The sequence below is a fragment of the Hippocampus bargibanti genome, linkage group LG19 (assembly GCF_051943395.1).
Source record: "Hippocampus bargibanti isolate YZ-2025 linkage group LG19, ASM5194339v1, whole genome shotgun sequence".
Lineage (NCBI taxonomy): Eukaryota > Metazoa > Chordata > Actinopteri > Syngnathiformes > Syngnathidae > Hippocampus > Hippocampus bargibanti.
The window spans coordinates 9,231,788-9,252,141 of record NC_142752.1 but is presented as its reverse complement, the minus strand read 5'-3'; the positions used below and the strand labels follow the sequence as shown (position 1 = coordinate 9,252,141).

The 20,354-nt window shown below is 41.3% G+C and overlaps 3 protein-coding genes across 8 annotated transcripts in view; 2 read left to right on the top strand and 1 right to left on the bottom strand.

The window, feature by feature from the left end:
- LOC148883931 (uncharacterized) overlaps positions 1-17,047 on the top strand; it is a 62,449-nt gene extending 45,402 nt beyond the window's left edge. The window contains exons 2-12 of one of the 5 annotated variants that reach the window (XR_016118430.1): positions 8,714-8,970; positions 9,386-9,458; positions 10,629-11,078; positions 12,963-13,036; positions 14,027-14,544; positions 14,653-14,734; positions 14,823-14,895; positions 14,975-15,079; positions 15,148-15,184; positions 16,604-16,693; positions 16,888-17,047. Coding sequence is in view for 4 of the 5 variants with exons in the window: in XM_089021670.1 (XP_088877796.1) it covers positions 9,428-9,458; positions 10,629-11,078; positions 12,963-13,036; positions 14,027-14,544; positions 14,653-14,734; positions 14,823-14,895; positions 14,975-15,079; positions 15,148-15,184; positions 16,604-16,622 (1,389 nt within the window). In the remaining variant the exon portion in view is untranslated. Of the gene's footprint in view, positions 1-8,713; positions 8,971-9,069; positions 9,188-9,385; positions 9,459-10,628; positions 11,079-12,962; positions 13,037-14,026; positions 14,545-14,652; positions 14,735-14,822; positions 14,896-14,974; positions 15,080-15,147; positions 15,185-16,603 lie in introns of those variants that run through there. The other 4 variants (XM_089021673.1, XM_089021670.1, XM_089021672.1 and 1 more) reach the window with 4 other exon arrangements.
- A 555-nt stretch (positions 17,048-17,602) lies between these two features.
- Positions 17,603-19,027, bottom strand: grcc10 (gene rich cluster, C10 gene). 2 transcript variants are annotated; one of them, XM_089022127.1, is made up of 4 exons: positions 18,953-19,027; positions 18,477-18,544; positions 18,215-18,391; positions 17,603-17,972 (listed from the first exon to the last, which is right to left on the bottom strand). In XM_089022127.1, exons 2-4 carry the CDS (start codon positions 18,526-18,528, stop codon positions 17,833-17,835), a joined length of 369 nt encoding a protein of 122 aa, XP_088878253.1. In that variant the 5' UTR covers positions 18,529-18,544; positions 18,953-19,027; the 3' UTR covers positions 17,603-17,832. The 2 variants fall into 2 exon arrangements, with proteins under 2 accessions (XP_088878253.1, XP_088878254.1); XM_089022128.1 differs by having other exon boundaries at positions 18,477-18,541; positions 18,953-19,024.
- Positions 19,028-19,050: 23 nt separating this feature from the next.
- saysd1 (SAYSVFN motif domain containing 1) lies at positions 19,051-20,237 on the top strand. The gene is made up of 2 exons (XM_089022126.1): positions 19,051-19,366; positions 19,830-20,237. Exons 1-2 carry the CDS (start codon positions 19,214-19,216, stop codon positions 20,145-20,147), a joined length of 471 nt encoding a protein of 156 aa, XP_088878252.1. The 5' UTR covers positions 19,051-19,213; the 3' UTR covers positions 20,148-20,237.
- Positions 20,238-20,354: the final 117 nt, after the last annotated feature.

Here is a 20,354-nt window from a genome sequence, read left to right as displayed (position 1 = left end):
CGCTCTTGATTGTCCAGAGTGGGTAGGGCGGTGCCAATTGTTTTTTCCGCCGTCCTAACTTTCCATTCGTCTTCTTTTCCTTTCGGCTTTTCCCTTCAAGGGGTCGCCACAGCGAATCAGTGTCCTCCATTGTCCGGTTAAAACTTCGTTTGTCTTTCCTGGTTCGCACATTGTCTGGAGTTCACTTGATAAAAATATCAGCAAGTACAATAGATGGTGGACAAAAAACTACTTTATTCTAATGAGACAGAGAAAGCACTTCTCGTCTCGGTGGGACGAAGACATGAGCACAAGAGCACAAAGAACAAAGAGAAAAGCAAAAGAGCAAAAGAAAAGAACGAGCTCCCGCTCTGACAAGTTTTTAAACATACAGAGTGGCGATCTGTTGTCCAATCAGTTGCGAACAAGTCGACCTTTCCCGTCCAATCGGTTACGAGCAATTCAGTGTTGGGCGGGTCTCAGATTGAAGTTGGAGCTGTTGCTTTTTCTCCACGACTATTGTACTAATAAGACTGATAGTTTTATTTAACTAAATTAGACTGAAATTAAACGTGCACAATTCATAATATATACTAAGCTAGACATGAAAAAACATATGTTTACTTAATCTAAACATGAAATAACGTAATATGTTTACTAATGTGCATAAACACTCTATCATTCCCTCCTGTTGTACATTTAAACATCAGTTCATACATTTCCAAAAGATTTCATGCATGCACGTCATACTAATTGCACAGGGAACCATTCTAATCTCATCTATCCAACGTCTAATATTATTTAACTTACCATGGAGAAGGCGAAAAACCTCTATCACAATTTTGCTGCTGTGATATATAACCTCTCCATTTTTGAGGGTTTTTAATGAGGAAAACTCCTTCTCGGCTCTCCGTTTTCTTTTTTTGCTTTTGTTCTTTGGAGCAACCACTCTCTGGCCATGGTGTACTATCCCTAGCTACAACACTGGGTCCCCTTCACGCATTTGTTGATACAAAACCTTTGCGTAATTCACCTGGGAATTAGTTATCATATTCATTAGCATTGTTCTTAAGCATGGAATAATACAACCAATGACTAAGAAAATAAGTACAATCACAATTGCGAATGGGATAAACATTCTGAGCAAAGTCTTATACCAAGAGCCCCCAAAGAGCCCGTCAAAGATCCACGGTTGATCAGGCCGGTGATCTTTGGCCATGGCATCTCTGAGATCCCTGACAACAGACAGAGCATCAGTCATGTTTATGGAATTCGCTTCTTCGGGTATGTACGTACAACAAGTATCACCCACCATAGCACAGACGCCCCCTTGTGGCGCGGTCAAAAGGTCCAAAACCATTCTATTTTGCAGCACCATTTGTCTAATTGCTGCAATTTCAGTGTTTTGCATTCCATCTACTTCCAAACTGGCGTTTACAAACACTTGAAACCTGTAGTCAATTGTTTCAATTCGTAGCATGTTTTTAGCTACTCCAATTTGTGGAAAAAGAGCTAACATTACCTTACTTCCCGTGCTATGGTGTTTGAATTGTTCTGGAACATCAGTTCCCCAGATCGAATCGTGGGGCTTAAACGACACTCTTCTTTTCACATGATGGTGTGCTGGACGACTGGTAACGATGAAAGTATTGTCAGTCACAGTAACAGGTGCGCACATACCGTAGGCTTTCGGAGGAATAAAAGAATATACTTTCCAACCACATAACCACCAAAGATGTGAAGATACAGGTAAAATGGTGACATTGGTGTTTAACGGTAGCACGTATAAACATCTATTCTCATCTATAAAACCTAGATTTTGACCTGTACCGTACATTGCAACGCATACTGGTAATCGCAATCCGCTCTCGGTCATAACCTGATTTTCAGTTTCCAAAATGGTATCCAAACTTGGAACAATCTCTCCTCTCGAAGCATTGCGAAGAACTGGAAAATGTTGATCAGGTTTATGCGAAGATATTAACATATACGCAGCTCGAGCCATTTTATCTCCAAATACCTTTGAATGCACTCTTTGTTGCGTTACAGAATGTGGCATAAAAGAACAAACAAAGCAATTACTTTTCCTATTTTGTTTAGCAATTAATGTAGCATAACGATACCACGTGTTTGATAATAACGGATTCCAGTCATGTTTTTCTCCTGCAAATGGTTGATATAATGCGTCCATGACATCTGAATTTTGGGCTTTTTTGTCAGGTGTTTCCATCCAGGCTGTCGGTTTGATGTGTGGTTTGCGCTGGAAAGGCGATGTCACGACTGGTGTTGTCAAAGATGACAACATGCATATAGTTACAGGAAAACCAGTGTGATGTTCACGAAAATCAGGACAGAGTCTCAAGTCCATGCATCCCGCAACCTTGTGGGTTACGATAACGAGTTGGATATCTGTCATTGTGCCAGTTCCAGTTCCTAACCAGTTCCCTTGAGTTATCTTTCTGACAATTCGTTTTGCTTCTTGGGCACAGCTATTTTGAACCCATTTTGTTTTGGGCTCAGAATGGACCACAACTGAGTCCCAACCAGTGGTCCAAGTCTTCCCTGACTTGATACGAGCGTACCAAGAACCATGAGGGTAATCACTTCCCGTTTGTCGTGCTTCGTTCCTGAGGATGTTAAGAGGAAATGAGATGATTCCTGCATCTTCTAGTGGCAAGCAGGCTACAGGATGTGCCATGCTAGGGCACTTTTCTGTCATCGTTGGTTGCAATGGTGGAGTTTGGCAGGCTGATGGAAAGGGAGGCTTTACGTGCGTCATCTGGATTGCCTCCACTAATTCATACAGCAAGATGATGTGGACCAAACCCATGGCTATTGAGTGGTTTGGCTCCGTCTCTCTTCCACCTGCTCCGGATCTGGTTGGTGAACGATTTTGCAGTGGCTTTGATGCACCCAGGTGGACCTCTCGGCGATTTTGATGGCAGTTGGCGTGGTTATCAGCACGGTGAATGGCCCCTCCGACTTTGGTGCAGACCTTGATCAGCGCCTTCGGGGAGCCCAGCAGCCTCTCTGTTCCTGCAAAGGGAACACAGGACTGCGGCAGTACATGTGCTGTGGACCTCTTTGTTGTTGTACAACATTTCACACAACCATTTTGCCAACAAAGCGCCTGGATCTGATTCATTCTTTTAGAATAAAATGCAACTGGTCTCAGCTTTTGTCCATGCTTTTGTAACAGGACTGAAGTCATGTATTTGTCTTTGCAGTCAACTGTTTGAACAAAAGGTTTGTCATAGTCAGGTAAAGCTAAGACGCTAGTGTTTGCTATCAAATTTGTTAATTCTGTAAATGCTTTACTGCCCTCTTCGGTCCACTGAATAGAGTCTTTCAGTGCCATTTCGTCTTGGTATATAAGTGTCAATAATGGTTGGGTAACTTGTGCATAATGCGGAATCCAAGTTCTGCAATAATTGCACAGTCCCAAAAACGTCATCATCTGTTTTTTCGTCTTAGGTCGAGGAACCTGCAAAATTGTCTGTTTTCTCTTAGTTGTCAACTCTCTTCCCTTTCTTGACAAAAGATGTCCTAAGAAAACTACTTCTTGTTGACAGAACTGCAATTTATCCAAAGAAGCTTTGTTACCTGTATTCGCTAAATATTGGAACAAAGCTATTGATACAGTCTTGTTCTCATCTTCAGTCGGTGAAGCAATTAAGATGTCGTCAACATACAAAAGAATCTGAGAAGATTCAGGATGTTTAAAATCAGCAATACACGAAGACATTTCCTGTGAAAAAATTGTAGGACTATCTGTAAACCCTTGTGGTAATCTTGTATATGTATATTTTTTCCCATTAAATGTAAATCCGAACCAATGACGTGAATTTTTGTGTAACGGAATGGAGAAAAAGGCATTGCTCAAATCAATCACTGTAAACCATTTTTTGTCAGGTTTTAAACTGTTCAATAATGTGTGCGGGTCTGGCACACACGGAGCATGTGATTGTATGGATTTATTTACCTGTCGTAAATCATGCACCATTCTCCAAACTCCAGATTCCACTTTTTTAACAGGAAATATCGGTGTATTACATTCACAAGTTGGGTCTTCAATCAAAATACCAGCTTTCACCATATCCCGTATTACAGGGGTGATGCCAATAATAGCGTCCTGTTTTAATGGATATTGTTTAAGTCTTGGTCGATAAGTCGTTTTAGGCAATACTTCAACTGGTTTCGCTGTTTTAAGTAAGCCCACATCAGTTTTTCCCGATGACCAAAGGGTGGCAGGGACGTCTGGAAAGTCCTCCGCCCCTAAAGTGGCCATCAGTCATAATTCTAGTGAATCGACCTTTACTGGGTCCCCCATAGCGTCAACTACGAAGGACTCCAGAAAATTCACTTTTTTGGGTTTATACCCTTCTTCTGTTGGTATTAACGCTATTTGCAATTTTTGTAACAGGTCTCTCCCCAACAAATTTATAGGACACTCTCCACTCAAGACCATAGTGACCTTGTATGGACTTAGTCCCTCATCTAAAATTTTTATTGGTTTGGAAATCGGTAACAATGTCACTTTCCCATCTGCAGATACCACAGAAATTTGTTGTCGACTCGGAGTGACACCTGGAATGGTGTCTCTTAACACTGATCTGCATGCACCACTATCGCAAAGAAATTTGACATCCTTTTTCCCGATTTTTAGCCAATAATAAGGTTTTTCGTTTTCCGGTAAGGTTAAGGCAAACACATTAGTCAAATCCAAGATTTCAACTGGTTTTATTGATTCCCATTCCTCACTGTTGTGACTGTTGTCATCAGTGTTGAAATGGGGTTCCTCGCGTCAATCTGAATGTTTTGTTTTATGTCCTTCACCATATCGCGTATTATATGGTGGAGGTCTGTAAGATTTCCCATGTTTCCTTTTCGGTATAGGTTTCTTTTTGCAGTGGCGAGCCATATGCCCTACACTGCCACAACTGTAGCATCGATCATTGTGCGGCATCCGTCTCTTCATCCGATCCTGGTATAACACGTTCTCCATTATGTTACCCATGGTAGATGCCATCACATGTTCCATCGGCGAATCTGCACCATTTCCCCACTTTTTTCTCACCACTTCTTGGGCGTGTATTGCCCATTCCATGAGATCAACCAACCTTCCAGTCCGGTGTTGGACATAATGTTTGCGAATGAAATCTCCAATTTCCGGCGTCAAATTCTGCAAAAATGTTTGCTTGAATTGGTTGACATATATGGAATTCTCATCAGCAGATTCAGGAATACAGCAGTGGTTTCGAAAAACATTTTCCAAGCGTCCCCGAAAAATGTTAATATCTTCCCCACGTAACTGTCTACAATTCTGAATCAAGCCAAAGTTTGGTGTTTTCTTCCATAATGTTCGGATGTTTTCACAAACCAATCTTCGTTGGGTTGACGCTTCCTCGTACGTCATATTTGTTCCCATCGATGTTTTCCCAGTAAAGTCACCTTTCACCCGATTCCAATGGTGTCCCAAGCATCTCCTGGAAACCTTAAGTGTTTCTTGTCCATTCAACTGATAAGAAGCACATAATTCCTCAAAATTCTCAGTCCAACTTTCTGCATTTTCAACAACATCACCTAGTCCTTTACACGCCTCTGCAACATCACTGTCGCCCCATGGCCGATAAACCAAGATAGTTTGATCATGTATGCTTGAAGAATTAGGATTTGCTACCTGAATGAGTGGCAAAGCGTCACAGTCGCTTCCATTATTCATTTCAATTCCATTCAACTCTTCAAACGGATACAATTGTCCAGAACAATTTGCTTTGCTCCTCGTACGCGAAGAGACACAATCAGCGGCAATCTGATTTGCCATCTCAGGTTGTAATCCTCGTATTCCTCCAGTAGGGGTCATAAGCGCTCCATTCTGCTGGTCTGCCCAACAGACATTTGGAGTCATCACCTGGGGGGCGCACCCAGGGGGGCCCACCCGCCCCACAGGGGTTGAACAAATGGCGTCCTCCCCCTTCTTCAGCTCCGCGGAGGAGAAGGGGGGTCGTGGCGCCTCGACGGGGCAGCCCCCCGCCTCTCCCCCTCGCCTCCCGTGGGGGAGCCCTGGGGATTGAAACAATGGCTGCTTTCCATTTTCCACCAACTTTTCATTGGGACGTGCAACAGACGAAGCCACAGTTTCATCGTCAGAGCCCACTTTGGAAGACATTGCAACTATCGCTTTCTCCTCTTTTTTCATCCGTTTGGCTTCCATTTCTCTCTCTCTGATTTTTGCTTGCGCAATCCAAGCTTCGCAGGCAATTATCTCGGCACGTATCTTTCCAAGAGATTTTTTCATCGCGGATGCTTCCTGAAGTTTCAATCGAAACAAGACTTCCGTCAAAGGCTGGAGTTGCAAAGAACCAGAGAACGTACTACAGTCCATCCATTTCTTGCAATAAAGTTCGCTACCTGGGAACTTTTTGGACATAAACTCTACGTCCCTATGAATTGGGGTCTTTTTAGAAAAAATAGCACCCATTTTCACGATTGCAACAACAAATTCCTTCTTTAGCTATCACAAGAAAGGAAGCACACCTCGCGATGTTGATTCAAACCCAAGAACAAAGGGCGTGATTCGCGCCAATCCTCAGCCAGGATGCGCGTTCACGCACACACACAAGGAATGCTCTTACGCACACACGCACACACACACACACCAACGGCTCAAATGACTTCGCCCCCACCCTTTTTTCTCTCCGAGACAAAGAACTTTCTCTGTGCCACGATGCTAGCATAGACAAACCAAGTTAAGAATGTATTTTTGATCTTATTTCTTTCCTCTCGACTCAGTACAATAGCAGCTGCCCTAAAACACTTCCGCTCTTCAGAATAAAAGCGGTCCACCACACAAACTGAATCCCAGCTATCACCACCTTGTGAACAATATTCTTTCGCTGGAAAACTTCCGATTCACAATTCGGCGTGTGGATATTGCGTGCACCTTAATATGCACTCCTCCACCGGCACACGTATTCTCATTTGGCCACCTTGCCTAACGAAAATCGCTTCACACCGGTCCGTACGTGAGTCAAGTGGAAAAGAGACTCTCTGGCCAGGAGGTCTCACAATGCATTCAAACAATGGCTGCTAGCTAGCGCGCTACTTACTTAGTGAACTTTTGAATGCTGCCGTGTAGTCCTTCAGCCAGAACGCGAGGAGCCACAACGCCACCAGAAAGTTGTGATTCTTTCCGTCTCTCGCGTGGAGGATTTCGCGAACAGGCTTCAGTGAAGAACGAAAAAAATCTTTGTATCTTCCGTAGGTCGCCCCAATCAAAGAGCAGATTTGACGCGCATCTCAATGCGGGTCTCCCGTCAAAAAATCATAAAACGGGTCAATCACCAGGAGCTTCTTTAGCTCCCGTCTCGCTTTGACTGGTCACCCAATGTGGTCCTCGAGCAGAGACTGATTGACTTGGCACGGGTTTCTTGGCACCAATTAATGTCCGGTTAAAACTTCGTTTGTCTTTCCTGGTTCGCGCATTGTCTGGAGTTCACTTGATAAAAATATCAGCAAGTACAATAGATGGTGGACAAAAAACTACTTTATTCTAATGAGACAGAGAAAGCACTTCTCGTCTCGGTGGGACGAAGACATGAGCACAAGAGCACAAAGAACAAAGAGAAAAGCAAAAGAGCAAAAGAAAAGAACGAGCTCCCGCTCTGACAAGTTTTTAAACATACAGAGTGGCGATCTGTTGTCCAATCAGTTGCGAACAAGTCGACCTTTCCCGTCCAATCGGTTACGAGCAATTCAGTGTTGGGCGGGTCTCAGATTGAAGTTGGAGCTGTTGCTTTTTCTCCACGACTATTGTACTAATAAGACTGATAGTTTTATTTAACTAAATTAGACTGAAATTAAACGTGCACAATTCATAATATATACTAAGCTAGACATGAAAAAACATATGTTTACTTAATCTAAACATGAAATAACGTAATATGTTTACTAATGTGCATAAACACTCTATCATCCATCTTCAGAGGTTTGATTCACATGTTTGTATTGGTCAAGCTTTTACGTCGGGTGCCCTTCCTGACACAGCCCTATGTATTTATCCGGGCTTGGGACCGGCACAAGAAGACTTGTGTACTTTTGTGGCTACAGAACAAGCAACTAGCACAGTAAAAGGCTCCCAAACACAAAATGGTCATCAGCACAGCAACATTGAAAAAAGCAAAAACTAGCTTTCTATCTATTTTAGTTATTCTGGGTTGAGTCAACGCTGGCGCGTGTGGCTGCCGCTGCTCACAGAGAAAAAAAAATATTCTGTGACTGTAAAGTGACCTTGAGAGTTTTGAAAGCCGCTTAGAAATGAAATGCATTATTATTATTATTATTATTATTATTATTATTATTATTATTGCCAATTTTTGTAGCGGCCCCGAACCAAACCGTCATGGAAAAACACATTTTTTTTCTTTTTAACCCCCATTCACTGTTGTGCTCCAAAAATTCCCTGAAGTAGCGTTTTTCAGACTTGTGGTTGGCTTATACATAGTTACATATATCAATATGCTTTTTTTTCCTATACTTGCACTATGTAGTTTTTTTTATGAAACATTTTGGCACAGTAACAGTATACACCTCAGTCTTCTGACATTTTTATTATTCTTAGAATACGGTATCTTGTTTAAAAAAACAATGCAATATTGTGCATTTATTTATTCATACTTCCATAATAGTTATGCCATCAAACTTTGACATAAGTCCATTCCATTTCCATCTGCAGCTGCTGCGCCAGTCGGAGTCCCTCCCCTCCCTCTGTTTTGACGCACCAAAGAGCAGCAGAATGTTGGGGTGCAGCTAACAACAACCCGAATGCACTTCGGGGGGCGCCCGCGTCCCGCGTCTCTATAAAGCTCTGCACATTAGAATTAGGACACACGTCATTCGCGTGACTTTGCGAGGAGGGGGGCGGTGGCTGCGATCCGCAGGCGTGGACTCTCTCTGCAGCCGGCCCAAGAAGTGAAACGCTTACGCTACCAGGTACGCTCGTGCCAAAGTCTCGAATCACTCAAATCTGCTTCAGGAGTTGAGGGAACGACACGTTAGTGGTCTACGTAGCATGCAAATGTTCACGTTTGATGCAAGCTTTCTGCAAAAGACTCAACTGGTTTTGAAAAGGAGCCGTTCGCGCACCGGCGCGTCATCGCAGCTGACACGCGTCATCGTCTTTAATGTGTCATCAACGTCACACTATGAGGTCAATCAAGGACATTGTGAATTGATTGGATGATTGATGGACATTTGTTTTCAAGACTGTCTATTTTAACGGCAACCATGTCGTTAAAAATGCCAAATGTTGTATTGGGTTTGCTGAATAGCTAGCGTGTTTTTAAACCCGAGAGAGCAACAATCAGTGTGTATGCTGCTCAATCTCTTGTTTCTTTTTTCATTTTAGATTTTCTCTTGTGCAGACAACTTCCTCAAGCCCTGTTTCACAATGGGGAATATGAACTACCGCTCCTCAGCAGGTGCATAGTACACAACAGTAAAGTAACACAACACCCCCTTGTCTTATTTTCTCCCAAATGATAAACTAGGTTACATACACAATGTTTAAAAAAAATCACACTTTGTCTTAAAAGCATTGTAGCTTCCCTGCTCGATTATTTCATCCAGTTTATGTTGTGCAACTAATGAAAAACGAATGCACTCTGTGTTTATATGCTTAGTTGTCATTTTTAATCATGTATATTATTAAGGGGAAAAATAGTCTGTATTGATGTAATTTACATGTGCGGATGTCACATAGTCATCGTCCACCTTTTTTCCCCAGTATGATTTTAAATGACATTATTATAAATTATATATTATGTTTAAATAAAAAACAAATGTATCATTATTATTATTATTATTACTGTAGAGTGTCCTTGAGTGTTGAAAGGCGCTTATAAATTACATTTATTAGTATATGCTTGCCTGTCATTTTTAGTCATTGATATTATGAAGGGAAATATGGTCTGTGTCGTTTACATTCGCGGATGTCACTTGGGCATCGTCCACCTTTTCCCCCAGTTTCATTTTTAATGAAATTATTATATATTGTAAATTTAAATAAAAATGATGTTTATTATTATTGAAATTATTATTATTATTATTATTATTATTATTATTACTATAGCTGCTGTAGTGTCAGTGAGCTTCTTGAAAGCTGCTTATAAATGAAATTTATTATTATTATTATTATTATTAGTAGTAGTAGTATTAGTATTATTATTATTAATAATAATAATAATATTGTTATTATTATTGCTGTAGACTCTACAGCACTCTACAGTCTGTAGAGTGTCCTTGACGGATTTGAAAGGTGCTTTTAAATGTAATGTGTTGTTATTATTATTATTATTATTATTATTATTATATGAAATGTTGCAACAGTAGCCAAAATGGAACTGTATAGTGCCACTTAGCAGTTTTTTTGACAACGATACTAGTGCAGCGAAACAAATTCCTTGTGTGTCCTACATACTTGGCAATAAAGATGATTCTGATTCTGATTCTGATTCTGAACAATCATTCGGCTCTCAGCAATTATTTTGAAAACAACCTCCTGGTTTAATAGACGTAGCTTTCACAAGACAAAAAAAGCAAAACTGCTTTGCTTCAGACCATTTCACAGCAATTTCTTTTCCTGCACTCAGGTTCCCCTTTCGACTTCTTCCCGCCCTCTGAGGCAGATCTAATGGCCATGGCCATATCCTCCAAAAGCTCCTCTTACCGGACGCCGACGCCCTCGCTCAAAAGGCCCTCACACAACTCCCTAGCCACTACCTTGGCAGTCACAGACCTGTCGCAGAAGATGTCTCCTCCCTCCGAATGGGCCATTCTAAGCGTAGACACTGTCAAATCTCCCAATGTGAGTGGCCAAGACGAGGCCCTGGATGTCAGTCTGCGAGGCCTGACATCGCTACATACGTCCAGGGAATGTCCTTCGGAGCAGAGCTGGCAGGAGGGAGACAGCGGACTGGAGCCTCAGGCTCGGGCCGAGAGGTCCGGGGAAGATCTGAGCCGGGCTCTGCTCGGTCTGATGGAGCGTCATCGCACCTCAGGCGGCCTCAGACTTGGCACGGATGCCACCGCAGAAGCTGTAGGTAGGCCATGTCCCGATCTCGATAAAAGTTTCCTTTTAGGGATGCTCATTTGATGATATTTCCCTTTTCTGGGCCTGGGGGGGGTGTATGTGCTGAAGCGGAAGTCAATTCAATTGACTCATTCACTGCCAGACGATATGCAAAAATGTGTCCACTCCTATGCCAGGGTTTTTGTCATTTTCACTCAAATTGCAGGATCCACAGAATGTTGAGTTTTAGGACGACATAAACATTCCATGCAGCGTCAGAAAACTTAGACTATGTTCTTTCGTCAGAAAAAAAGAGTTAATTCCTTAATTATTTGGGTCTGGAGTTATATGTGCTTGAAATGAGGGCGGCTCTCCAAAATACAATGCAATACATACATATTGGTTTATATAGCACTTTAACAAGTTGGTTACAAGGCGCTAACATGGAAAAAAGGGAAATCCTGCCCCTTGTGGAAAAGAAAAAGCATTGCCAGATGCAATGGCCAGCGCTTAATCGGCACCCAAGCATGGAAAAAAACCTGAACAAATTTGGGAATGCCGCTCTACGTCATATTTTCAATTCCCGGATAAATTTGTGAATGGTTATGAATGAGTAAAAAAAAACAAATATTAGAATTTCTCATATGTACCACAAGATGGCGTTAAAACATTACCTTTTGACTTAACCAGCCTGTAATCTTCGGGTCAAAATGACCCAATACTGCGTTAAAAATGCCCCCCAAAATACCCTAAATGCTATTTTTTTTACTTGAAATATTTTGATTTTTCCTAGATTAAATAGGAAAATGGATAGTTCGCTTTTATTCCAATTTCCAACGACGCTGTACCAAAAAAAAAAAGTACAAAGATGGTATTCGGGTCAAAATGACCCAGGATACAAATCAAGTTGAAATTCAGGTCATAACGATTTTTTACACACCACAGAATGTTTCAATCATTTTAGTTGTGTCTCAAAACAATTAGCGCTACATCTGCAAGTATTTGAATGGGTTAACTTTTTTTACATATTTTTCTTGTAAATATATTGTTTTAAATTGTTCATTGTAGGGTAAAAAAGAAAATGTTGTCATTGGAATGCAAAAAATAAAAATATACAAAAAAATCCTTTTTGCACACATTTTTCCTTTTCTTTAAACTGTACAAATCCCAGTAAGGAGGAAGACCTATATCACATATTGTGGTGAAGAACAGCTGGTTTCTTCAAACAAAATTAAAATGTGTTTACAAATTTAATTCACTCAATCACAAATTAATTCGGGAATTGAAAATATGACGTAGAGTGCCATGCCCGAATTTTTTTTTATTTTTCATGCTCGGGTCCCAATAAAGCGCTGGCCGTGGCCTCTGGCAATGTTTTTTCCCTTCCACAAGGGGACAGCATTTCCCTTTTTTCCATGTTAGCGCTTTGTCCCAGCTTCAACTGTTGTTAAAGCACTACATGAACTAATATGTATGTATTGCATTGTATTTTGGAGAGCCACCCTCATTTCACCCTCATTTCTAACTCCATACCCATAGCATTTAGGAATTAACTGTAGTCTAAGGTTTCTGACGCTGCATTCAATGTTTATGTAGTCCTAAAACTCAATATTCTGTGGGTCCTGGGAATTCGAGTGACAATGACAAAAACCATGGTACTGGTGTGGACAAATTTTTGCACGTCTGGCAGTGAATGAGTTAGCTGCTTATTTGGGTGGGCGGGGGGTTAATGAAGATGGGTCATTTTGACCCAAAGGACACAAGGTGTGTCAAGAAAATGATGACAACAGGAGAGTTAAATCAGCCTAACCATTTCTTTGTCCCGAGTGGAAAAAAACAGCAAATTCAAAAGTGCAAATATTTTGTGACACTGATTTGTCTACTTTCATACTTTTTACATTTTGTCCATCCTCAGAGCTAGTCAGACAACTAATAACAGAGAGGGACAAACTGACCGAGGAGGTGAACAGCATGCGAGATGCATTAAACGTGAGTTAAAGCCAGTGGGGAAAAAAAATCATATTTAAAGCCTTCTGTCAATAGCATTTTTTTGTTTAAAGGACAACCGACACCATTTTTTTGTTTCCTAACAAACAAAAGAAAAACGTTTTATAGCATCTAAAATACCCAAAACACGCAGTCAAATGCAAAATACCAATAAAAATGAGTTAAAGTGTCCCAAAACTACTTCAAAATGACCTCAGAAATGGCAAGTTTCAGAAGGTCCCGCCCCCTTGTTCACGCCAAGACGTCTTGCCTTGCTCTAGAATCAAAACTATGGCTTCAGATTCGGAGAAGATGCTTTCTTGTTACTCATCCAGTTATGAATATGAATCAAATCGTTCTGAAGAGGAAAGCATAAATGTTTGCAATCAATTAAAGAAGTCCTTCCATGTCATTTGGAGGCATCTGGACTGCACTAAAGCGTCGCAGAAAATGCACAAGATGGCGCCCAAGCTCTGTTGGAAATGGGCTGATTTGTCTGCTGGGAATTTGTGTCAACTAGAATCAAATAGTAGTCTTGGTGTAGCACACAACGATTCACTATCGTGTTATTTTTGTGTTGTCTTTCTAATTTCGCCATCAACACGGAGTTTTTTTTTCGGTCAGGGGCGTTCCTTCAGTGACGTCACGTACGGACTCGTCACCAACTCAAAAACATCAAACATTCAGCGCGAGTCTTAAAATGTAAAATATAGCTATATGCGGTGGAATCTTTGTAAAATATGCTCAGTAGAAGTCATTTGAAGCCATTTTACAAATAATGGACACAACTTGTCCGGAGACGTCGGTTGTCCTTTAAGGTGCACTCGCTTTTTCTCAGTCCACAAGTTGGATTATGTAAAAAGTGGATTTTGTTTACTTGTCATACAGACTGAAAAAAGGTCTATTTACCACCTATAGTCATTATCACACAATGATAAATTCAGCTGGTGTAAGTTTTATGTAAAATTATGACACTTCCATCATCTGCCTCAGAGCGATAAACTAGAATGGCAGCAGTTGCAATTGGATCTCCTGGTGACCGTTTCCGTGGCCGACAGGATGCGTACGGAATCGGAACAAGCCCTCACCGACTCGCAGGAAGATTGCAAGATTTTAAAGGAGCAGTTGGCCCAAGCCCGCGGAAGGCAGCTGGAGACGCAACGGGAACTGGAATGTCTGCGATCCCAACACCCTGACGTGACGTTTCGATTGTCCTCGCTGGAAAGGAAAAAGATTCAGCAGCAGAAAATGGATGGAAGATTCATCGAAGACAAAATGAACCCCGCGGATAGTCACGAGATAAAAATGCACTATTTTATGGAGGAAGGTGATATAGACGGCGTTCAAAAACTAGATGAGCATGAGGTTTACGAAGAGAGGGACGCGAAAAGATCTGCCAACTCCAAGCTGACCGCCACTGGCATCGGGAAGGTATACGTGGATGCGCTGGAGAAGAGAAATGGAGGAGGACATGATCCAAGGAGGATTGTGATGTCATCTGAACGATCTTTGTAAGACTTGCAATATCACAACTTATCACTTATTTTCGGAAGTTTTGGAAAATATTTCCAATGATGAACAAGATGTTCACTGTCTAATTGGAAGCTTTTCTCCCACAGGAGTCTATCCGGTCTCTCATTACCTGTCGCCTCCTCTCATAATCACTTAATGAAAACAAGCTCAACATTACCACAATCAAAGGTAGACCACATTTGGTGGATATGGAGCACATTCAATTGGAAAATCAAACTGCGTTGCTTTTTTTTAATATAGTATATATAATTGACAGATAGAAGAGCCACTGCAAGGGAAGAAAAAGTCCCACATTTTAAAACGCCAGGACAGCTGGTCAAGTCATACAGGTAATCTCTCTCTATGTTTTGCAACTCACAATTTATTCTCCAAAACAACATGACTAATGAATGTTGTGAATTGGTACAGTGTTAGTAGAGACTTCTGGAGATTCGGAGCCTGCGTCCAGAACAGATGTTCACGCCTATGCTTCCAAACTGCAAATGGATGCGGCTTATACAAAGCCACTTCTGGGTAAGATCCTTGCGGGCCAGAGACCTGCCAATTTGGATACATTGTTTTTTTTTTTTTTAATGTTTTAGGAAATCAAGATGAAGACCCACCTTCAGATATTTTCAAGTGAGTATTGATTTTTTTCAATAAATCCTGAAAATAAAGGGGGTCAGATATTACCTGCAATTAATGTTTGATAGAACTACTAATATCCAAATGTCATTTCCTCACTTAAAATCTGGTGACTTTTGCTAAAGTGGCAGAGGTACTCAAGGCACCACTGGATCTGCAATGCAGTCCAAAAAAACATTGTATAAATGGATGCATGTATGGATGAATGCATGTATGGATGGATGAATGTATGCATGTATTTATTTGATGCATTGGATGCATGTATTCATGGATGGATGGATGCATGTATTGATGGATGAATGCATGCAATGATGGATGAATGTATGCATGTGTGCATCCATGCATGTGTGCATGCGTGCGCGTGTGCATGTATGCATGTGTGCATGCATGTCAGCAGAATCATAATCATCTTTCATGCCAAGTATGTAGAACAGACAAGGAATTTGTTTCCGGTAGAACACGCGACAGTATCATCACCAAAAAAATTGCAAAGAGGCACTATACAGTTCTATTTCATGCATATATGTATGCAGTTCATGCAGTGCCTGTATGCATATATGCATGTATGCGGTGTATGCATATATGCAGTGCACACGTGCATGTATGCAAGCACGTATACGGTGCATGCATGTGTGCAAGCGCGCGTGCATGTGTGCAAGCGCGCGTGCATGTGTGCAAGCGCGCAGTGCATGTGTGCAAGCGCGCAGTGCATGTGTGCAAGCGCGCAGTGCATGTGTGCAAGCGCGCGTGCATGTGTGCAAGCGCGCGGGCATGTGTGCAAGCGCGCGGCAGGGCTTGTGTGCAAGCGCGCGTGCAGGGCATGCGTACAAGCGCGCGTGCAGGGCATGCGTGGATGCGTGTATGCATGTGTGCAGTGCATGTATGCATGTATGCAGGGCATGCACGCATTCAGCGCATGTACGCATGTCTGCAGTGCATGCATGTATGCGCTGTGTGAAATGTATGCATGTATGTACATATCACATGTCAGTGTGCCATTCCGGTGAGGCTTTATTCACATCAACATTAAGAAATATGTTTAATTCTAGTAAGTATTCTTAAATTCCTATGAGCATAAAAATGTGTATAAAATGTCTGAATGCTTTTTGGGTTCAATGACAAAAATGTAATGGTGGAAGGTAAACCTACAATCCTTTCCTGGCATAAATACCGCAGTGACGATGTACAACAGGTACAGTGGTGTTACAAGTCTACATTCTTCAATCCAAGTGCAACTACATATATTTTATCTTTCAACCCATTTTTGTTAACCTCAACTATAAGTAACCTGGTCGGTCTGTCAACATTTAAGAATAATTCACCCCCGCCCTCTTTTTTGGGCCCCATTTCTAGCATCCAACCATGTAGTCATTCCAAGTGTTAATGTTGTATATTTTTGGACTCTTTCATCAGTCGGTGGAAGAGATGCTGAAGGAGGATGGACCCCACTGGCACAAAATCCTGCGTTATGCCGAAAGCATATTTCATCACTTTGAGATGGAGGTATAAACCAGCCAAAGCGTTGACTAGTGGCTGCGATACGACTTAAAAAAATATAGTTTTGTGGAGCTGCACACTTCGCCAGTAGGAGGAAGACAGTGTTTAGTTTGATCTTTTCCTCGTAATGTTGCTCACACGGGGTAAGAAAAGCAGCTGAATTTGTTGCATTCAACATATACTTTGCCTTTTTTTTTCAGACGAGCAAATCCATGAATCTAACTGACCCAGTCAACTGCGCTGCAACTCCTTTCATGTTGGTTAGGGTGGGCTTTGAATCACTGGTTTACACTAAATTGGTTTGAAAGAAAATAGGCACTTTAAGGGAGACAATTAATGAAATGTTTTTTATCTTGGCCGCAAAGCGTCTACTGTGATGGTCACATTCATATATATATATTCCCATCTGTTTTAGGAGCATATGAGCAAAGTCTGTATTGAGTCAGTGTTTGTTTTTTTTTTTTTGTCTCGTTCAGTGAAAACGTAATGCATGAATAAAGATATGTTTAAGATTGTCAGTGATACTGTTGCACTGCTAAAATGAAATACGGATGACAGCCAACATTGCAGTTATGACATCTTGGTATGGTCGGTGTTAAATTGAGTTTAAAACTGTATTAGGTTAAAAAAAATACAAGCAATGATCATTTATGAATGCAATGTAAACATGCAAGTACATCATGTCCCAATTTTTATTTAAAAAAAACGCTTGTACATTTTCTAGAAAAATAATTTGTTTGGCAATAGTCCTAATTTGACAAGTTAAAAAAAAGATCTACATTGAAAATAAAATAAAAAATACGCTGAAATTTTGGAATTGACAGATTATGTCAATCAGGGCCTGATTTTTCTTATGTGCTGTTTGACTGACACAATTAGTTGTGTGTGTCTTAACAAAGGAAACTTCCCCCAAAATACATTAAACAATGGAATTTATTTGCATACAATATAGAAAACCATGTAAAAAAATGAGTTAATTGACATGTTTGTTTTAAATACAACAAAACCCCATTAAAAAAAACATGAAATGACAATGTGGAACAAAAAGATCTCTCACAACAGAAGCGCTGAGGCAGATGCTGATACAGGCCTCATATTTCCATAAAACAAATTTGCCAGCAATCTGAACATCCCGGATGTGATTTTTATGAGGCTGGAATTGCTCCCCCGATGGGTGGTGTTGACAGAGGTGGCAGTAGGAGAGACTTGAGTTTGGCTGACATGGCTGCTATTTCGGGGTCTTGTGTTTCATACATCTTGACCAACCTGGCAAACTTCAGGACACCTTTAAGGAGAAGCAGGCATGAGGTGGGTCAAAACAATTTCTGGATAATTATTATACTCCCTCCTAATTGCGCAATTAATTCACCAATTGCAACTGTTTGAATATGAACACTATTTCATGAAAATTCCAAAATGGGAGATTATTTACATATGTACCTCCTAACATTTATTGACTGATATGCAGCATTCTACAATGTTTCTATATAATCTCACATACTGGGCCGAATGTGTGTTTTGACTCACCCTCTCCTTCATTGTTAAAGCCGTACGCTTTAATGACTTCCTGTTGAATCAGTGTGGCCACAGGGAGCACAAGTTGGAGCATCTTGCCCATGTCGTTGCACGCGCTTTCCCGTGCCTCCTCCATCCTCACTGCATTTTCCGGCACGGAGAAGGCCTGGATCACTTCACTGAGTACCACTGAGACACACAAATCTCGGTATTGCTTAAACCTGAAAATGATAATTCTTCTTGGTTAATTTAGTATACATTGTGTAAATGTTACCTCTGGTCTGCTCTACAGTCAGGTTAGGCTGCTGTGCTGGTGCAGAGGCCATGCCTGTAAAAACACTACTGACAGAACACACGACACTGGTCTTTTTATATTGAATTGTGCACCCAACAATCCAATGTTAAAATGGGGGGGGGGGTGCAAGGTCGATTGAAATTGGGTAGATGGCATCAGGTGAACGACAATAACGAATTCGTCATCTGTTCTGTGGAAACGTCACGTCAGTAGTGTAATATGCTTAAATTGAAAGGCTATTAAAAAGTCAGATAAACGCCAACTAAAGCCGATGTGGTTCATGGATGTTTGAAAAGCAAATGGTGTCAAATAATCGTGACACCGGGATGCATTAGATGTGGTTGGAATTGATGTGTTGACGATGTTGCCTTCTTCTAACAACGCATGAGTTAACCATACGCCTGTATTGATTCAAACAATCAAAAACACAAATGTAACTGTTCAGATCAACTCACCACCACGATGAAAACAAACAAGCAAGCCAAAAAGCGTTCTGCACAGACTCTCAGAATCGCGACAGTCGTTTTGCGACACTAAGCATTGCTTTCTGGTATACGCGCCTACTAAAGTAAACGTCAAACTGGTGACAAGGAAATGTCACTCAAACGTGGATACGTGACAGTCAAAGCACCTTTCTGAACGTTGGGGGTGTCGATGTGCTGGATGTATCGACATTTAGCGGCTGCTGATACTGTGACACGTTTTTTTCTTCCTAAATGGAGCGGAGGCTTGCAGATTTCAGGGCTCGGCGACAGGCTAAACGGGCAGGTCGCGAGCAGATAATCGCAACTGTTCCCACATCATTTGTGGAATCGCCTACAAGATCTATATTGAATGACCAAAATACAGGCTCGAGCTCCCTAAATGAGGTGAATGCCGTCCCTTTACATATTATGCATTCTGTTTTTCAGGTATATTACGCAGTCCAGAGAAGCTGATCACAAATGCTATATAATGACATGTATTTGGCATTTTCACCATTTTAATTACTTATCAAGTGTCTTAAAAGCAGGATTGTGTTTGCACTTTTGTCAAAATGCACCCAAGGATAAACAACTACAGTCCACTTACAAATCCTGTTTTGTCTCGCTGACTTCCGGACTCACGTCGTTACCATGACGACTGGGTGCAGAAATTGGATGTATACTAAGTGCCCCAAAATGTAAGCATCCTATTTTAATAATTGATTTGTCAGAGAATAGTATATCGTTTAAAATGGGCTGCACATCTTTTACATTGATGAACCAGGAAATATAACCTTCGTGAAAGACAACAGACATAGAATATTTACCTTTGAGAGGTAAAAAAAAGACAATTGTTGTGTTCCCGCAGGCTGGTAACGACTGGATGTTGGACAGTTCGTGGGGGAGATGGTTGTCAACAAGATATTTCCCTAACATCACCCTGCTCAAAGTCCTCCTATGGGTAGTCCTGCTCAGCTTTTTCATCGAGCTGGAGTACGGCTTGCCCTTCTTCATTGTCTCCCTCTTCTACTGGCTGTACGAGGGACTGCGCGACCCAGATGATCGGGAGCCTGGGGAGATGAGTGCTTATTCCGTCTTCAACCCGGGCTGTCAACCACTGCTCGGCGCTATCACCGCTGAGCAGTTGGAGGCAGAGATGGGCTATAGACCCCTTGCAAACAGATGAAATGCAGATAAATTGCACTTGTATCTTGACTTTAAATTGTCATTACAATGTATTTGATTTTATTAAATGTGATTTGTCTATTGACAGTTTATTTTCATAAATTTCACATTTGCTTTATTTGAAAAAGGGTCATTTTCTGAAAGTAGTCTTTTAAAATGACCTAACGTGTGCCTCAGGCTGGAGATGTTATAGGTTCCAATTTGCTTG